At 43.0% G+C, this 19,756-nt stretch overlaps 1 protein-coding gene across 3 annotated transcripts; it reads left to right on the forward strand.

Annotated features, from left to right (window-relative positions):
- Positions 1 to 1,566: 1,566 nt before the first annotated feature.
- bdnf (brain-derived neurotrophic factor) lies at positions 1,567 to 18,055 on the forward strand. 3 transcript variants are annotated; one of them, XM_068312876.1, is made up of 3 exons: positions 1,567 to 1,793; positions 3,459 to 3,576; positions 16,627 to 18,055. In XM_068312876.1, the coding sequence occupies exon 3, from the start codon at positions 16,648 to 16,650 to the stop codon at positions 17,461 to 17,463; it is 816 nt and encodes a 271-aa protein (XP_068168977.1). In that variant the 5' UTR covers positions 1,567 to 1,793; positions 3,459 to 3,576; positions 16,627 to 16,647; the 3' UTR covers positions 17,464 to 18,055. The 3 variants fall into 3 exon arrangements, with proteins under 3 accessions (XP_068168977.1, XP_068168959.1, XP_068168968.1); XM_068312858.1 differs by lacking the exons at positions 1,567 to 1,793; positions 3,459 to 3,576 and adding an exon at positions 4,032 to 4,050; XM_068312867.1 differs by lacking the exons at positions 1,567 to 1,793; positions 3,459 to 3,576 and adding an exon at positions 10,990 to 11,305.
- The last annotated feature ends 1,701 nt before the right edge of the window (positions 18,056 to 19,756 follow it).

Consider the following 19,756-nt stretch of genomic DNA (forward strand, 5'->3'; position numbering starts at 1 on the left):
AGACCGCAGAGCAAAATGTCATGGGAAGTCATATTCAGGCCAGGATGGGGCGGTGGCGGGTGGCGGCTGGGGGTGAAGTGATTGATCTGTGACCTCGAACTCAGCCATAAGATATTGTGGTGAAGAACGTGTGGGGTGACACGGATAGTGGTAAAGGGAGGAGCATGAGTCAGTAACAGAGTCTGTGAAAAGCTGTGGGAGCAGAGGAAGTGTTAACAACATCACAAGTAGGAGCAAGTCAAGTTTACCACGTCAGGAAGCAAAAAGGACTGAGAGTAGGATGATGGTAGGAGCCCCGGAGTTGATGGGATACAGACATCCTGATCATTTCATCATTAGAAGTGAATGAAAGGAATTGTTCATCCACAGCATGCCGTCCCCACCGAGCTGATATGTGTTACCTCTCTCTTTACGTCACTCTCTTTTATTAGTCGCCTTTGATGAGTGGCCACCGTGTGAAAAGCTTACATTTAGAGGAGGGAGTTCAAGGATAATAAGCTATGTGTGGCTCTGAAATGCAGCACTTGTTGCCTGTGTGGTGTGTGTGTGTGTGTGTGTGTGTGTGTGTGTGTGTGTGTGTGTGTGTGTGTGTGTGTGTGTGTGTGTGTGTGTGTGTGTGTGTGTGTGTGTGTGTGTGTGTGTGTGTGTGTGTGTTGTGTGTGTTGAGATGTGCATCTTTCTTGGCAGATTATATTTAGAATTTAAAAAAGCATTCGAATTTTATCTGATTATGCCATCTTGTGTTTTTGAGACAGAAATGTATTGACAAAAACTGCAAACTAAAAACGTTTGCGTCTTCCTCTACAAGCAAGATGACAGAGAGAGAGCAATGCGCAGTTATGGATGAGGAGGTTCAGACATAGAAGTTTTGTTGGCACAATATTGACGGAGTGACGCTGATAACAGAGAAATCTAACCCCCCCCCCCCAACACACACACAAACACACACACACACACACACACACACACACACACACACACTTATCAGAAATATGTGGACTATTTAAAGTCATTTTTCTATCCATGCGTAAGAGAGAATACCCCTCCACGACCCCGGTTAAACGTTCTGTTCTGATCCACGCGTGGAGATCTGTGTCCCAAGTGACAGGTCTGAAGGGCACCGAGTGTACCCAAACACTTGGATGAGCAGCTCTTCTTTTTTTTTTTAAGCTTTGTGAGAGAGAGAGAGAGAGAGAGAGAGAGAGAGAGAGAGAGAGAGAGAGAGAAATCATGGATTGTCTTTGCAGACGCACGCCTACAGGTTCTAATTACGCGCCACCTATGCGGAGTGATTTCCATAAACTATGACCAAAAAAAAAAAAAAAAAGAAAGAAAAAAGAGTCAATTTATTACACAAGCATGACACGTTCCTCACAAACACTGTATAAAGTTTTGAAATGCTGGCAAGAAGTCAGACAAAACATCATCTACAGTATTACTCATTTTACTTCGTACATTTTGGGCTTCACTTGCAAGCACAGCGCTTTGTCACTGCATAACAATCAGATGGCTGAGTGTTGGTGGTGCAATAGATGGAATTTTACTGAAAACGGATTTTGCTTTTGAACTTCCAGATATTTCTTGACAGGAAAAAAAGAAGAAAAAAAAAAGTGTCATTCCCGGCTTTACTCGCTCTCTCTCTCTCGGTGTGATTACGCCTCTGGAGGACGTGGATTAAGTTGTTTTGGAGGAACAAAAACAACAACAACAACAACAAAAAAGATCTATTTCTCTGATATCTGTCCAAGGGTGGGGGGAAAAAAAAGGCAGCATCCTTGTCAGAATTTTACAATGTAAGTATATTTGGAGTGTTTCAAAAAAAAGAAAAAAAAAAAAGAATTAAAAACAAGAAAAGAAAAAGGGTGGAGATGGGTTTCTTTTTTTTTTTTAAGCAGCAACAAGTTCCTCAACTTGACAGCCAGACGTAGGGGCGCTATTAATTTGCTATTTGTTTGCGTAAAAAGCGATCTGGCGGGGTGTATCGTCCTTATTTGATGAATCGAAATGACCATTTCTTTCTAAATAGGCCAAACGGTGAGCCCATAACCCATAAATACACGATATGGATAAATGTGCATTTCTTTTTTCTTTTCTTTTTTTTTTTTAAATTATTATTATTATCATTCTTATTATTTATTTGGTGTGTGTGTGTGTGTGTGTGTGTGTGTGTCGTTTGGATCCCCGATGCTGATTTAAAGGTGTTGAATCGTTGACCATACTGATCTCTCAGGGAAATAGTATCTCCATAAACTTGGATCGCCGTCGCTTATTTCAATCACGTAAGACCCCCTGATGGCGTTTGTCCTGGCGTGGGGTGTTACGTATATGTGTTCAAGCTTTAGTGACAACCGGGGCTTGATGATATTTGTCTTTTAGTGTGGAGCCACCGAGGTGTTGCCTGAGATATTGGAAAAGGGTTATTAGATTCATAAGTCAGCGGAGTGGTGGGCGATCTACTGAGCACAGCAGAAGTTCTCATATGATGACTTCAAACAAGACACATTACCTACCAGCATCTGTTGGAGTGAGTGGATATTAAGACACTTCTATCTCCAGGACAGCGTAGGGGGGGGGCGAGAGAAAAAAATGGTAAGTATAGCAAAAAATGGAAAACACACGGCATATATATATATATATATATAACGGAGGATTACCGGTAAATAGTCGTGCTTGCTGTTTTAGTCAAAGGGAACGCATTGCTTGGAAGGGTTGGACTCAGATGCTTTACTTGAGTAACTCAGTATCGAGACCCATGTTTGATGAGGCTGGTGTTCACAAAGCTTGTGTGAAACAAGATTGTTGTGGCATTTTCTTGGATATGCCGGTACAGTGAGAGAGAGGTAAGGAATTATTGCATTGTGTCTGCGCGCAATGTGTGGATGGGATGTAGGCTGAGGTCTCTCTCTCTCTCTCTCTCTCTCTCTCTCTCTGTGTGTGTGTGTGTGTGAGTGTGTGTGTATTGGCAGCGAGGGGCTTTATATTTTATGCATGTATGTATGTATGTTCTTTTTGTGGCGTGTCCATGTTTTTAAAGCAACATGTGCCACTTAGGTTTTCCTTGGGGTTTTTGTTTTTCCTGACACTTGCCATAAAGCATGACACACGAAGGAACAATAGGGATCAGTGCGAGCGGTGCCGGTTGTAATTCGGCGTGAGAGAGAGTGGAGGGGTGGTGGTGGTGGTGGTGGTGGTGGGGGGGGAAGTATTTTTAGGCGACTACTCTGAATCGAACCGGCGTTTGTGATATAGGTGTCTGTTATCTGGGAAAGGAAATGTCCGACCAACATGTGATCAAATATTAAAAAGGACCGGTTTGGCAAAGACAAGGAATACACGTGACGAGACGCGGGGAAGCAGCAGTACAAAAAAAAAAAAAAAAACAGTTTAAAGTGGGCGCTCAAACAAAGTCTATAATTTCTTGACCCTTCATAGTTACCCTGACTGTGTTATGCTTTCAGCACGTTGGACAGAGGCACCGGAGTCGTGCATGGACTAAAACGCCGAGTGGACGCCAACTCTCTTTCTCTCTTTTCCCAGCCCCCTTTGCCAAACCTTGGATTGTTTTTTCAACTTTTGGTAAGCTTATTCTGAGGGCGCCTGTGGTCTGTAAATGGAAATTTAACGGGATACGAAAGACCGAGAGAAAAAAAAGGCAAATTAAAAAAATAATATATATATATGTATATATATATATATATATGTATATATATACATATATATATATTATATATATATATATAGGAGAGGAAAAAAAGAAAATCGCTTTCCATTTAAAAACAAACAATAACACACACAAAAAAAAGACTTCGTGCTTTGAGATGTGCTTTTACAGAGCATTGTGAAAGTTGAAATTGTTAGGTCGTCTGCACACAATATTCTGGGTATCTTATAACCCCCCCCCCCTACACACACACACACACACACACACACACACACACACACACACACACACACACACACACACATACACACTGCGTTAAACTTTGGGACATGCAAGTCTTGGTCGCGGAGATCTAACCACGCATGCAGTGGTTGTCAGCCCTCGTAAAGGTAAGAGCACAATCCATTGTTTCCATGTCACTCTTCTGTTCCTGTCGTCTTTTACCAGCTTTTTTTTTTTTTTTTTTTTTTTTTGGAGAGGGGGGGGATAGCTCCTCTCTTCTAACTTCGTCTTTTAGAACTACAGCATGCATCCTTCGCCCTATCGGTGCTTTTATTGTGGCCATCAGTGACCGAAATATCTCCGATACGAAACCCGATCCGGGTGGCCAATATCTCCCAGACCGTCTTATTCCTTCTAAATTTGAACCCGATGTCTATTTATAAAATACCGTGGCCAGGCGTCCGCATTCGGATGAACTTTTTTTTTCGTGTGTGTGTGTGTGTGTGTCGGGGATTGTTTGTTTTTTAAACGGAGCTTTTTTTTTTATTTCAATTTTTTTTTTTTTTTTTGGGATGCGTTTCTGGAGTTTCCGAACACTGCCTGCTGCAACATAATTTGCGTAATCGTTGCGTTGTGCCTAATCATGCTCCCAATATGGAACTTAGACGCTGCAGTGATGCTTCCAGCCTGCATGAAGCTGCTGCACATCCATCCATCCATCCATCCATCCATCCATGCATCCATCTATCATCTATCTATCTATCTATCTATCTATCTATCTATCTATCTATCTATCTATCTATCTATCTATCTATCTATCTATCTATCTATCTATCTATCTATCTATCTGGATGTATTTTCTTGTTTGCTCTGCTGCATTCGTGCTTTTTTTTTCCTTCTTCTTTCAAACCCTCTGGATTTTGTTATCGACCAAAAATAGCCCTACACTTTACCCCCCCCCCCCCTCACCACCACCACCACCACCACCACCACTCCCTCCTCCCTCCATCACCCCCCCCTTCCTCCTCCTCCTCCTCCTCCTCCCCGTCATCGCCATCAAATCACTTGTGTTTTTACTACGTCCGCTCCACGGTTTCATTCATAAGGTGCTTTTCACTTCACCTGCTCCCCTACCCCCCCCCATCCCCCCTCCCTTCTTTGTCCAGGCGCGGCTCCGTGTCGTCCTACCAGGAGCGGGCCACGGATGAATCATGTGTGAGAGACACACACACACAAAAAAAAAAAACCACACACAAAAAAAAATGAATTGACTCTTAATCGCTTTGACTCGTGTCTTTTTTTTTTTGTGTGTGTGTGTTTTTTTTCTGTCCAAGCCTGTCGGGTTGACAGGACACACTTTGCTCCATCATTCCCGGGTAACATTACGTTGAAGATGGGCGTGGCTAGAGCCGCATCCACGGACAGATGTTACTGCTGAACGTGATGGAGAGATAAGATGGCTTGATGTGCAATTGTTCGAGAGGCGTCAATTTGTTTCCTCTCCCTCTCTCCCTCTCTCTCCCTCCCCCTCTCTCTCTCTCTCTCCACCCCCCCCCCCTCTCTCTCACTTTTATTTCAATTTGCGACACGCCTGAAACGCGTCACGTGTTGCTGTTAGATGTAGATGTTCGTCACACCAAACAGCTCTGGGATTTTATTTCCTATCCTGAAGGATTTGTAGCTTAAAAATTCGTCTCGCACTGATGCAGAAGCGGTGGATATTGTCTCTTTCCTCTCTCTCTCCCTCTCCCCCCATCTCTCTCTCATCTCTCCCTCTCACACACTCCCTCCTTTTTCGGCTTCTTCTTTTTTTTCTTCTTTCCTCTGGTCAAAGATTTAAGATTTCTGATTCAGGACGGAGCAATTGCGAGGCAAAACAAATGCATGAGAAGAGAATACCTCCCCCCCCCCTCACCCCCACCCCCACCTCCAATGCCCAGCAGTAGTCCTGTTTTAATCAAGACTCCGCCGCCCCCCCCTTCTCGTAGGCTGCATTTCCAAATAAATACTCCGAACGAATGAATTCCTAATTGTTTTTGGATGCTTTGACATCTCCGTTAAACATTTTCGGTCGCCCCCCGCCCCCCCCCCCCGTAATGATGCGCTCAAACCGGTTTATATGTATTATAGAATATTACCTCTCATTTTGAAAGACATCAACACCAAAAAATATTTTTCATTATGCTGATAAAAATGCTTCTTTAATTGTCCAAAGGCTGCGTAGCCACGAGAAGAGCCTCTTTGTCTGGTTTATCAATACCACCAATAGCTTTATTATTATTATTATGAATCAATAATTTATCCAACGAAACGTGAGCGTTTTATTTGATTTTAAAATCGAGGAGGGATAGAAGTAAAATACTTCAATTAAATATTTGTCTTTTTATTCCCAGACGCCGCCAGAGAGTCGCGTCTCTTTTATGCAAGGCTCTTTTCCGGTTGTATTTCATTTAAAAACGGGATAATTTCTTTGCATAATACTCATTTTTTTTGGGCATGTAGCAGTATTTCTATTATTATGATTTTTTTCCTAACCGAGACGTGGGATTATGTGGGCGTGGGCGTGTTGGGTGGAGGAGGAGGGATGAGCGGAGGCGGGTTAGGAGGGGTCTGTGGGGTGGCACGACACACTTTGTATGTATGAAGGTTTTTTTATAGCACTTTTCTGCAATGTACGTCAGCGGATCAGTCCATAAATGGGGCTGCTCGGGTGTGTGTGCGGGTGTGCGCCTGCGTGCGCCCGCATGTGCGTGCGTCTCCGCGTGTGTTATCTTTACCGAGAATCTCCCCCCTCTCTCTCTCTCTCTCTCTCTCTCTCTCTCTCTCTCTCTCTCTCTCTCTCTCTCTCTCTCTCTCTCTCCCCCCCTCTCTCTCTCTCTCTCTCTCTCTCTCTCTCTCTCTGCACTCTCAGCTCTGCAGAGTTGGGGTGGGCGTCAATAACAAACCTGATGGTAGGTTTTCATCGCAAACATCTGATGATTTTTCTTCCCGATAGGCCTGTTTACTAAAACGGAAAAAAAAAAAAAGATTTGCCCGGATGAGATTATTAAAAAAAAAGAAAAGAAATCAACGTTAATAGAACATTAGATCGTTTCCTATAGCTAGAATGTTTGCTGTCTTTTTTTTTCCTATCATGTAAATGTATGTGCGTGTCGAGCGTGCGCGCGCGCCTGCGTGTGTGTGTGTGTGTGTGTGTGTGTGTGTGTGTGTGTGTGTGTGTGTGTGTGTGTGTGTGTGTGTGTGTGTGTCGTTCATTCCGTTGCGATCAATTCGTGCACTTTGAGGCGCTAAAAGGATTTTGTGCTAAATCTGGTTTTCAAAATTAAGAATAAATTTCCTTTAAATATAAATAACAAAATTGCCTTTTAATTAAACTCGGATTGGCCTTTACCTTTTTTTTTATATATAGTCCTTTCATTCATTTCATTCATGAAATGTTTCACTTTTCTATTTATCCAAGATGGTGATCTAATATAAATTATAAACAGGCTATTGATTTGTAAGGCGTTGCAGCAATCTTTGTCACTCCTTGGGAGGGCGGGGGGGGGGGAGGTGTCGTGATATATTTAGGACGAAAATTAATTATCCTAATCATTATGGAAATTTAGGCTACGTTACCCGCCGACGTCACCTCCACCATCATTTGCGTAGCCGACACCTTCATCCAATTGACAGCCTTGTTTAAGCGAGTTAGGGCGGGTGTGGGGGCGTGGGAGTGGGGGGTGGATGGAGGCAAGAGGGTGGGGGGGGGTTCCAATGAGCCTTTATTGATCAGTTTTCGTCACCGTGACGTGATTGGGGTATTATTTTAATGTTATTTTATTTTATTTTTTTATTCTAATCCTCATAGAAGACAAAGTTATTCTGTTTGTTACAGACATCTCGGATCACTGCGGGGATACAAGGTTCCATGACGCTCATTGGCGCGTGCACGTGTTGTTGCCGTGCGTGTGCGCGCCCGACCGGCGCGTGCATGTGCGTGCGCATGTGTGTGTGGGGAGAGGAAATGTTCGATCAAATGTAAATGTGTGTACTTTTGCCGGCAAACCATTGAGGTGTGTGGACATGCTGTGAATCCAATCAAACCCTCGACAAAATAAAACTCATGCAGGATGTCAGAAAAAAAAAAAAAACAACTTCCTTGTAGATCTTATTTTTTATTTTTTTCATCTTCTTCAAAAGGATCGTTTGTTATTCCTGTAAGTTCATTGAAAAAAAAAAAAAAAAAGAGACTCAATCTTGCAGGATGTGTCATATTAAACCAAACGGGAGACAATTTCAAGCCGCTGATACAATTTTGTCTGCAGCCTCATTTGTGTAGCGGATATAGAAAAAAAAAAAAAAAACAAACACAAAAAAAAAAAACCTTCTGTCTGAGTTGGACCAAATATTTCAGCATTGTGAAGTAATTTTGTGTCATGATTAGTGTGTTGTCCTCCAGCAGTGAACCTTGGAAAGGTTATTGATGCTGTGGTGATATTGGATTGGGGTGGGAGGGGGTGGGAGGGGAGGAAGGAAAGGGGAGGAGAGGAGAGGGGGGGGGGAGGCAAAAGGCAAGAAAAGAGTCAGACAGACAGAGAGAGGCTTCATAGGCTGTGGACTGATTTACAGTCTGTGCTGCTGGTGAAATCGTGTTGACGTTCGGATGAGTGTGTCGCCGCTACATGTGTTTAAGCTTTCAGGAGGATCTTCTGAGGGTGTCATGTGATCAGAATGAAGGTTATGACATCACAGGAGAGACGAGATTGAAGCCTCTCCAGCGTCTGATTATAAAAAAAAACAACAACCCTGCATTCAGTTTACCCATTCACCAGTCTGGAGTTTTCTCAACTGTTCTCCTTGTCTCTCGTTTGACGTCATCCATTCACACACACACACACACACACACACACACACACACACACACAAAGCTTGGTTTGACGTGTTTGCTGCTTGAAGGTGCGATGCCATTCTTCTTTTGATCAGCATACCCTCATCTCCTTTTCTTATGTCCTCTCAAATGACTTTTTACACAAAATGTCATTTGGTGTGTGTTGCACGATTCCTCTTTTTGCACAAGGAGCTAAATCTCTATAAGAGAAGCTCTCGGCAGTGCGGACCTGTCAGCGTCACGCTGCATTTGAAAGGGAGAAGCCTTGAAAGGTTATACAAGTGTGTTGTGTTGTGTTTTGTTGTGTTGTGTTGTCAGCAGCTGTTTCTTTTGTGGTGCTACAAAAAAAAAAAAAAAACACAAATAAAGGTTGTTTGTGGGGAAGATGCGAGGAGACCCAACTGTTCCCGTGCCTTTCTCCATCAGAGGTCTGATTAGACCCTGTAGAAAGTCACCACATTAGCATGGAAAGATAAAAGGTTTCATTACCAACACCTCAGATAGTTTGAAGTCATTGTTACTGGCACAGCCACGAGAAATCTTAAACCAGAAGAAATCTTACACCTCAGCTCAGATGAAATAGTTGTTTCTAAGTTTTCAGAAAAAAGACTCCCGGTTGGCTTCCAACAGGCCGACGCTTGACCCCGCAGACAGACGAGTCAAACAGATCCTAAGTCTGCTCGCAGCTCCTTTTTCCTCTCCCAGCTGTTCGACATTTTGCTATTTTCATTCAGAAATCCAGTCCTGAAAGCTTCAGTCACACTCACAGAGCCCTCCCTTGACAGTCCACCTTCAGTAGTGTTGTATTTGCAGAAATGAAACAGACCATGTTGTTGTTTTTGCTCTTCTAATGAGATGCCAAGTGATTTATTTATGAATTATTTGTTTGGAACAGCCCCCTTGAGCAGTGTGCATTTTATATCCTCTTTGGAGTCATGTCGCTCAGTGATTGCTGATGCAACTCTTTGTCATCCAGAGTTTGCCCTCACCTCCTGTGAGCCTTAGGGGAGGGCTATATCTATCTTGGCATGTCCCCGGGTGTGTTGGAGGTGGGAGTGACTCATTAAGCAGGTGTGAGCATCCACTCCGATGCTGCTGCATGCCAAACAAGAGCTATGCAGCTCATATAAGCTCATTCAGAGAAGAATTGCAATGGCCAAAAAACACACACATCACAATAAATCTTTGCACTGGAGGAGGGCCAAGTCGCAAGGATAATGAGCTGCTATTTCCCCCATTATGCTCTTGTTTTCATCAGAGGTGGAGTTTCCAAAATGTTCATCGCCGATGAAAAAAGGTTGTGACTCCACTGACGTTTTTTATTTGAATTCTACGTCATTAAGGGGTTGAATTGCTCCCAAATTGTTCCCAAAGAGGGGAAACTAGGGGAGGGGGGGGGGGCTGAAGGAGGGGTAAAGCAGTTTCATCCTCAAAGTGCTGCCTGTACATGATTGAACCATGTTTGTTTTAGCTGACATTTGGTAATGATAACCTGTGAAAGCTGGTCGCTGGACTTCAGAGGACTTGCAGGGGTGTCATCCATCTGTTGTGGAGAAAGCATGTTCTGTTAACTTCACATCCTCCCGTTCAGTTGTTGTATTTATTTTTTTTTAAAAAGCCTCCTAAAAATAGATATTCCCTTTATATATACAGTAATAGAAATGACTCATAATTGCAGATTGTATAATCTTCATTTCATGGTGAGGCTTATTCTTAGACTACCAAGGATGTAGGGGAATAGATTTGTATAAAGACTCGAGCTGCTTGGATCACATTCTGATCAAACAACCAGTTTCTCTACGAAATCTGATCAATTCTATCATCTTTATCGCAAGACATGTTTCAGTTTGTCATCCTTTAAAAAGGCACTACATGTACTTGGCGATGTACTTCGCCAAGACGCGCAAAAAAAAAAAAAACCTTTAAAAAAATGCGCCCACCTCTTCAGCTCCAGTGCGCAAAAAAACAAACAAACAAACAAACAAACAAACAAACAACACAACACGGAAGTGCAGAAGCGTCCGCTTGTGCTTTCTATACAATGCCAGACATTATGTTGTGCATGCAGGCTGCAAACAACAGCAGATAATGCACACTGAAAGCGCATTAATAGTTCCGCCTCGGGGCTGCTTAAACAGGAGTTGTGTGGCCACCAGCCAGCCAGCGGCGGGTCACATGTTGCAGCGTCATTGTGTAGTAAAGTTACTGTAGTTGCAAAGAGGCTCCACATTTGAGCTCCAGAGCTTCTCTCATCTCGTCGCTTGCTTCCGCTGCCTTTCAAGCATGCGACCACAACTTGTGTTTCAGACGATCTCCAAAGGAACCGTACAGCCATGGGAGCGCATTACCTCATCCATGCAATTTCCACCATCAATAATTTAATCTATTTGCTCCAAAAGCTGAAGAGATATCCCCGAAGCTTGTCGGGAGAGCACTGAGGAGGGACAAATATCGCTGAAGTAGCTCACATTTACTCAGGGAGTTGTCCAGAACATCCCCAGATGACACGACTGTCCTGTTGAATGGTCTGCTTTACGACTGGACAGTAGAAGGTACGTGTGCGTAAACCTGTTTTCAGCTCTTTTTGTTGGTGGAGTTTGTTTGTTTGTTTGTTTGTTTGTTTGTTTGTTTGATTGATGCTGCGTGAGGAAGAGGAAAGGTGTGTTTGTGTATGTGTGTGTGTGTGTGTGTGTGTGTGTGTGTGTGTGTGTGTGTGTGTGTGTGTGTGTGTGTGTGTGTGTGTGGTGATGGGAGGGAGTTGAGGAGGAGGAGGAGGTGGGGGGGACTAAAAGTAGCTCGATCAAGTCCGGTTATCCTGCGAACAGCCTGAGAGGGGATATGCGTAACCTTATCCCGTCGTTCATTAATAAAAAACGGAGTTATTATGTTGATTGGGTTTCCAGGCCAGAGCGAGGCTTGGCAGATGTAATCTAGAGGAGGGAGGAAAAAAAAGACAGTTTCATTATCGGGGCAGTCTGAGTAATGGGACTTCTCAGTAGTATCTGTCGTAAACAACAAAGTGGAAACACTCCAGTGTCTTTGTGGATGAAATCAGCCACGTCTGAACGTTTAAGGGCAGCTTACGTCCCCAAATAACCGGTCTATACGTGCTGCCTTTAATATCCTGTACTGTGAACAAACACAAATAAAAGCCCAGACAGGTTTTTTTTATTATTCGTTTTAATTTATTTTTTTTTCTTCAGAGAGGGGAAAAAAAAAAAAACTTTGATGAACTCATTAAGACTTTATAGGAAACCCGAGAACCTAAACGCCCATCTACGTTGGCCAAGATAGACTGTTGCGTCTACTTGTTGGTGTGTTGTACGCTCGCACTGAATAACTTCAAATTACAGGCCAGTATGAAGAAAATAAAGTCACATTTATAGGGTGGTGGAAAACACAGCTCATTTGTGACAGCTTCGTGTGAAAATATGTTGGCCAAGAGTATATCCGGATCATAGCAGACCAGGGCTTGTTAGATGATGGTTTCAAGATGAATTCCTGATACACTTTCCAAAAATGTAAATCAGGGCCATATTGCGACTAAATGGACCCACCGCATAGTGAATTTAATAACCTGTTTACAATTACGCAAAACCAAAACTGCTACTGCGTCCAGAGTATGACACATTTCATCTATCTATCTATCTATCTATCTATCTATCTATCTATCTATCTATCTATCTATCTATCTATCTATCTATCTATCTATCTATCTATCTATCTATCTATCTATCTATCTATCTATCTATCTATCTATCTATCTATCTATCTATCTATCTATCTATCATAAAAAGGGAGGGAAAGAGTGATGAGGGGAAGGTGGAGGGAGGGAAAAAGAAGCGGCTCTTATTATTTCATGGTCTCATGCGCCATCTAGTGGCCACAGCCAGGAACTGCAGCGTGTTTCAATGAGAGTTGCCCGTCTTGTCGGTCGGTGTTCGGTTTCAGGGTTGCTGATTCATGGGTTAATCGAACCGTCAGTGGTAAGACTGCAACTGGAAATGTGCAGCTTTGATGTCTGCGTGTTCTTGTCCTTTTTATCCTTATTGCGCTCGTCCGCTGTGGCGCGCAGGGCGGGAAACGGAAGGGAAGCCGCGGCCCAGTTTGACAAGCCCGGATCACTCAACAGCCGCCTGAACGCAATGCTTTCTGTGGCAGGAGGTGGGATCGGCCTGGTGGTTGGGGTGGGGGCAGATATAATCCCTTAGAGGTGCTTATGTGTTGGTATACGTGCTCTGAAACCGTGTCAAATGGAAAGCAGAGCTCAAGGTAGCAAGCTCCCACATGTGTCAGCCACTACTGCAGATGACTCTTAATTGCCTCTTTCAAGTGCTGCATTGGGGCAAACCTCTGGTACAAATTTTGATATTGTGCACCATATGTTTTACTTTGTTAGTTTGGCATTGCGCTATATGTTGAACATGACAAAACATGTTGCAGGAGAAAGTAGCTCCTGCCAACACTGTTCTGGAGGAATTTAACAACAACAAAAAAAGGATGGCCTTTAGGGAACAGTAGAAGCAGAGATCAGTTGTTGCCATGGGTGACGCGTTTTCTTGCTAAAAAGTGATGGTGAAATAGTAATATTTTTGTTTTCTGGTGAGGATGAAGCCAATACGCACGGCTAGGAGCCTTTTTATGACTGTGCCATGCTTGTCTATTCATGCGTGAGAGAAACTTTTCAGCATCTCTCAAAGGACGCATTTATCACTTTAATCCCCACCTGGCAAAAAAAAAAAAAAAAAAAAAGAATAAAGGTGAGGGTAAGTTACATATCGTGTCCTGAAAGCGGATGAACAGGTGGTCATCTGGAAACGTCAAAGCCCAACAGCAGACGCCAGTCCGCGCACTCACCTGCTGCTATTGTTCCGGGTGTTTCATGCTCTAGATGGATTGTCATGAATAAAGGCGTGTTTGAGCAGCGGTTATTGCAGGGCTTTATCCTCCTCCAGTCCATGTTAAGTGATTTACGTGTTTGGTCTAAAGAGCTGTCATACTTGGAAGGCCGTGACGCAGCTGGGTTGGTGGGAAGTTACTGGATTTCATTAAATGTTTTGAAGAATCTAGACAGAAATAAAAGTCTAAGTAGATAGAAATGTGCTCAGACACTTCTTTGTGTTTATAATGGAATAAAGATCTTTAATGAAGATCCATATATTCTTTCATATAACTATATATAGTTCCTTCCTGGCTTTATTATTCCATCGGTTGCATTAATCTCATGAGCCGCCTCTTTATTAACAGTGATACTCGGCAGTTCACAATCAAATATTCCTTTACTGGATGTATAAAAGAAGAGCAAACCAATCAGTTGTCACATTTAGCCTCTCGTAGATAAAAGCCAGAGATTCTCCGCCAGTCCCACAGCAATTAAATGATTCATTGGCTTTATTGCATTTTAACAGGATGTTGATTGAGAGCATGAGCCATATTGATTGCCCTGATGGAAACAGGAAATCACAGAGATACAAATAAAATCATTTGTTGTTCCCGGTGTGAGGATACCCGGGGAATGGCATGTAATTGCGCGCCGTTGAGTGGCATTACCCCCAGCAACCTCTTTCCCCTCCATCCTCTCCCCTATGGAGACCTGTAAGAGACGTCATCTGTGGTTGTTATGCTGCGAAATGACGCTGGCACTCTCTCCACCCCCCCTTGCTACTGCAATATTACCCCTGTGGTCTGTTACGGAAGATGCAGCACTCTTCGTCTGCACCATTTCCAGCACGAAGTTTGACGCCAAACAGTAATCAGCTCTCTGCCTTCATTTCCTTCATGAGGAAGTGGAACCATTTGAGCGTGAAGCTGATAATAATATCAGCCTAAATACATCCTACACATAAAGCTCGTGACTGGCCTGGATCCCATAAACCTACACGCTTTTTCTTTGCTGGGAATCCTCATAGAAATTCTTGCTGGAAGGAAAACTTTAACAGTATTGAAGGGATAAGAGCTCACGTCTGTACGCTACACAAACACACACACACACACACACACACACACACACACACACACACACACACACACACACACAACACTGATAATGAACTCCTTATTCTTGGCTTTGTCCTCATTGTAGTTTTAATTGGTGAGAAGAAAAAAATACCCCCATCTTCCTGCAAACATACATCCAGCCCCTTCCCATACCCTCCCTCTAACACACACACACACACACACACACACACACACACACACACACACACACACACACACACACACACACACACACACACACACACACACACACACACAGTGGAAGAGTAAGTCACAGAGCTCAGGGAATGAGTGGCTCATTAAGAAGAAGGATGAGATATTCTGACTGTGAGATTTCCAGCACATCTATTTTTAGATGAGATCTCTCTATGCCCGTCTCCATGTTGTTGGTCAATTGGAGCCACGGCCCCAGATACCAATTAAGAAGGAAACAAATGCTTTTAAGGTGGGGGTGGGGCAGGGGGGGGGGTGTCGTTCCTACCTATTAGAAAGGTCCTCGTGTCCGTCCAAAGTGGAGGCTGGGGTGTGTTTGCTCTCAGTGTTTTCCTGTATCAAGTCGGGACATGCCGACTGCAGTCAAAGCCTCGGTCGGGCTATTTTTAAATGAGCCTCTGTGGAAAGCGAGTCGTCGATTTTTTGTCTTTTCATTATGTTTGCGTCTTTTTTTTTTTTTACATATATGGGACTGTTGGATGTCTACCGGCTCAATTCGCTGTGAGTTTTAGAGCATTTTAAAGGTTAGGGGGTGTACGGTATTTCCACCAGGCCACACCCTGACCCGGCAGCACTAAAGACAGGATCGCATCAATATCCATGAGGGTAAGGGTCAGCGTCAGAGTGAAAACACAGACCGGGATGGGGTAATAGTGAAAAGCTAACACATGATCTCTTCAAACAAACACAACCATCCTTTTGTCAACACAACCACCGCTTTTCTCACAGTTTACCCACCCGGATGCTTCCACCGGTCAATTCAAGGATGGATTTATTACACAATACATTGGTTTAGACAACTAGAAGCCTTAAGGAACACAACACAACAACACAACACAATGATTCAGGTGCGGACGGATGAAAATTACCAGGTTGGAGACAGACTTTGGTTCATTTACACCTTAAATCATCTAAAAATGACCACATACACTGTTAGATTTTATTTGTTTGTCACCTTACATCATCCTAAACATTCCCAACAATGTTCCAAAAGAAAAATAACAACACATTTTTATTTGAGGTTAGTGTGAGTTTCACTTTGGATTACCTGTCGCCTTCGAGAACACAGTTGGATGGAAGCACACGAAACACAACGCGCCTCATTCACCAAGTGTCAGGTTGATTTTTTTATCCACCTTGGTTTGTTTTACATGCAACTTCCATCTTGTTTTGATTGACAGACCCCAAGAGGAAGAAATGATGTACTGTCTTCTTAACACTTCAATAAGAAAAGCTCGTAAATATTACCAAAGCTGTGTGGATGTAATGACATCTATTTGTGTAATGTTTGTGTAATGGTGTCTTTTGTAATAAGCGATCTCTCTGATGCTCAGCACAGCTTTTGTGCGTCGCTGCCAACAAATAAAAATCTAAGCCAGACCTCACATAGGAATAGAATGCTTACAGTTTGTCAACAAATTGAAAACACCAATGATACTGTGCAAATATCAGTTTAGTCGTAAAAAAAACAAATCATTTGTAATTATTCCGGAGCTTCTGGCTCGCTTGTTGGCTTAGGGGAAAAAGAGGAGCGGGCCGAAATGACAGGACCGGCTTGAGTGGTGCATTGTGGATCAAGAATGAGCCAACTTTGTGGAAAATGCTCTTCAACTGACCCACTTGTCCCCCCACCCCTTGTCTTGTGTTCTGTCTCCCCCTCCAGTTCCACCAGGTTAGAAGAGTGATGACCATCCTGTTCCTTACTATGGTTATTTCATACTTCAGTTGCATGAGAGCTGCGCCCCTGAGAGACGCCCCGGGCATGCGGGGCCATCGGACTGAAGGCTACTTGGGCGCCGCTGCAACGGCCCCCCGAGGCCACGGGACTCCACAGAGCGAGGGCGGGCCGGGCCAGCGTGGGGAGCTGCCCTCCCTCACAGACACGTTTGAGCAGGTGATAGAGGAGCTCCTGGAGGTGGATGGAGAGGCGGCGCAGCTGGGACAGGGGGCTGATAAGAGAGAGGGTGGTGGTGGTGGGGGCCCGTCCTCTGTGGTCACCACGGAAGCCAAGGATGTTGACCTGTACGACTCACGTGTGATGATCAGCAACCAAGTGCCTTTGGAGCCGCCGTTGCTCTTTCTTCTGGAGGAATACAAAAACTATCTGGATGCCGCTAACATGTCCATGAGGGTGCGGCGACACTCCGATCCCTCACGGCGTGGAGAGCTCAGCGTGTGTGACAGTATTAGCCAGTGGGTGACAGCTGTGGATAAAAAGACGGCAATAGACATGTCTGGGCAGACAGTTACCGTCATGGAAAAGGTCCCTGTCCCCAATGGCCAACTGAAGCAGTACTTTTATGAGACCAAATGCAATCCCATGGGGTACACGAAGGAGGGCTGCAGAGGAATAGACAAGCGGCATTATAATTCCCAATGCAGGACAACCCAGTCCTACGTGCGAGCGCTTACCATGGATAGCAAAAAGAAGATCGGCTGGCGGTTTATAAGGATAGACACTTCATGTGTATGCACATTGACCATTAAAAGAGGGAGATAGTGTATAAAATGTATAGATTTTATTGAAGAGTTTAAAAAAGAGAATAAAGAGAAAATATCTATTTGTATATATACATAACAGGGTAAATTATTCCGTCAAATGAAAATTTTATGGACTGCATGTAAAAAAAGATGAAGTTTATACAGTAAAAGTAATACTACAGTCTATTTATTGAACATATTCATGACCTTGTAAACAATTAAAAAAATCTGATCAGTCATTTTGCGCCCAGTTTAAATTACTATATCACATTCCTCAAGACATTGTGATTTGTTTTCGTTGCCAAGAATTTAAAAAAAAATGAAGGAAAAAAAAACAGGCAAGGAAAGAGAGAGGACAGTTCTATCTTCAAAAGCTTGCATGCTGCTTCAATTGTGAATTGAGAAATTCTCCACTTACAAAAAAAAAAAAATGATATGATGCTGACTAAAAACATTCCATTACATATTCAGCAGAAAACAGTTTTCCTCTCAAGTAATTTATCTGTTTACTGTTCTAAACTTCTCAAGGTAATGTTGGAATTACATACTATGTCAAGGTGCTGTTGTCAAAGCTTTGCTGTTTATTTTTTTATCCCCACAAGAGGACGAGATATATATTTAAAACATTATATATATATATATATATATATATATATATATATATATATATATAATTTATTCATTGACATGTTTCTGGGTTAATAATATTCATTTTGTATGTTGTGAAGTTGTTTGCAATATTAAACTGAAATATTTGAAGAAATAAAAATGACTATAGGCAACTGAAAAACAAAATCAATGTCGATAAAGTTTCAACCGTGCTTTTCCAGGCCAGATAAACTTTATTATACAGAAAGGCACACATACAGAAACATGCATGCGCACAAACGCTGCCAAACAGCAGCCAGATTAAATTTAGGAATGATTAGCAATGATGAATTTAATTATCAAATCTTTTTTAAATAATCCCTATAACAGTGGAGCCACTGGGTAGAACGTACAGTGCGTCCTCGTTCCTCGTAGTTAATGCATTCCAGGAACCACCCGCAATTAACGAATTCCACGATAGAGCGACAAACTATTTGTTATTATTTATGGTAACGTAAACCTTTATGAACCCTCCCCATACTGATATTAAACCACCTTCTGTCTGTATTACCTTTTCCCACACTCTTACCGACTGTTTAAAGCACTTTTGTGTCTCACGTAACTCCGAGACTAACGGAACATACCGCACTTCCGGATGCCGTCAACCAATAGAATGCGCGTACTGTATCACGTGACTGCCTACCAAAAATCCGCGATGAGGTAAAGTCACGAGCTTTGATGCGCGAGGGCGCACTGTATACTGTATAGTGATAATGGTGATAATGCTGCACTGGGGAGGGAGATTTTTTTTTTTCATCTTGGTGTGGAAAAATGTTCCTAAACCACTTCCTGCTCCTTACTAGCCCAGAACAAGACCACAAACCCACTCTAGGTCCATTTGCACTTAGCCGTTCATACCTACCTAATGGTAACTACAGCAGCACAAAAGATCATTTACAATTATAAGAACTTAACATCACAGGAAAAGTGCCTACACATGCAAGAGTCGACTACACAAATAGGTTATGGATTATTAATGAACCATGTCTGACAGTAGCATTGACCTCACCCGCACTTTTGTGTACGTTTAAAATATGCACCTGACCTTTTCTTTATCGAGGCATGCTAATCCCACCTTTAGACATGTCTTTACTTCATGCAGCTGCAATTCACTGCGAACAAAATAAAGGAACAAGTAACTGTTTTGGTATCTGGGTTGAAAGACCTCTATGGCTTCACATCAACATTCCCTCCGACAGATCGTAACTCAGCAAGGTCCAGATGTCACAGATACCTCCACCAACAAGTAACTAGCAACAGATTCGAATGTGAATGAAATTCTGCTGGGAGATGGCCTATGGAATGGGGAAGAGGTAATGAGATTTTGAGGTGGATCCAGATAAAACCAAAGATTCAGGGATTATTTTTCAGCCGTGGTGGAGGGATACGCTCTTTGTGTGTCCTACTTTAAGGTGGAAGCGGGATAACAATAAAATGTGTTCAACTAATCTAAGATCAGGGAGCATCCATGAGAGAAGAGAACACACACAAACATGTGAAAAGAAACAAACCAACGAAGTCTCATATTTGTATTAAATGTGACCCCAACCACTTCCCTTAACATCTTCGTCAACCTGAAGGTAGGTGTGACCTCTGAGATTTGGAAGAACAAAATGCTGGAAACGGAAAGCAGAAGAAAGAAATTCCACCGTCTATTTTTCTTG

This window comes from Antennarius striatus, chromosome 1 (genome assembly GCF_040054535.1).
Source record: "Antennarius striatus isolate MH-2024 chromosome 1, ASM4005453v1, whole genome shotgun sequence".
Lineage (NCBI taxonomy): Eukaryota > Metazoa > Chordata > Actinopteri > Lophiiformes > Antennariidae > Antennarius > Antennarius striatus.

Coding starts and splice junctions, on each gene's coding strand:
- bdnf (XM_068312876.1), top strand. CDS start 16,648: ATGACCATCCTGTTCCTTACTATGGTTATTTCATACTTCAGTTGCATG.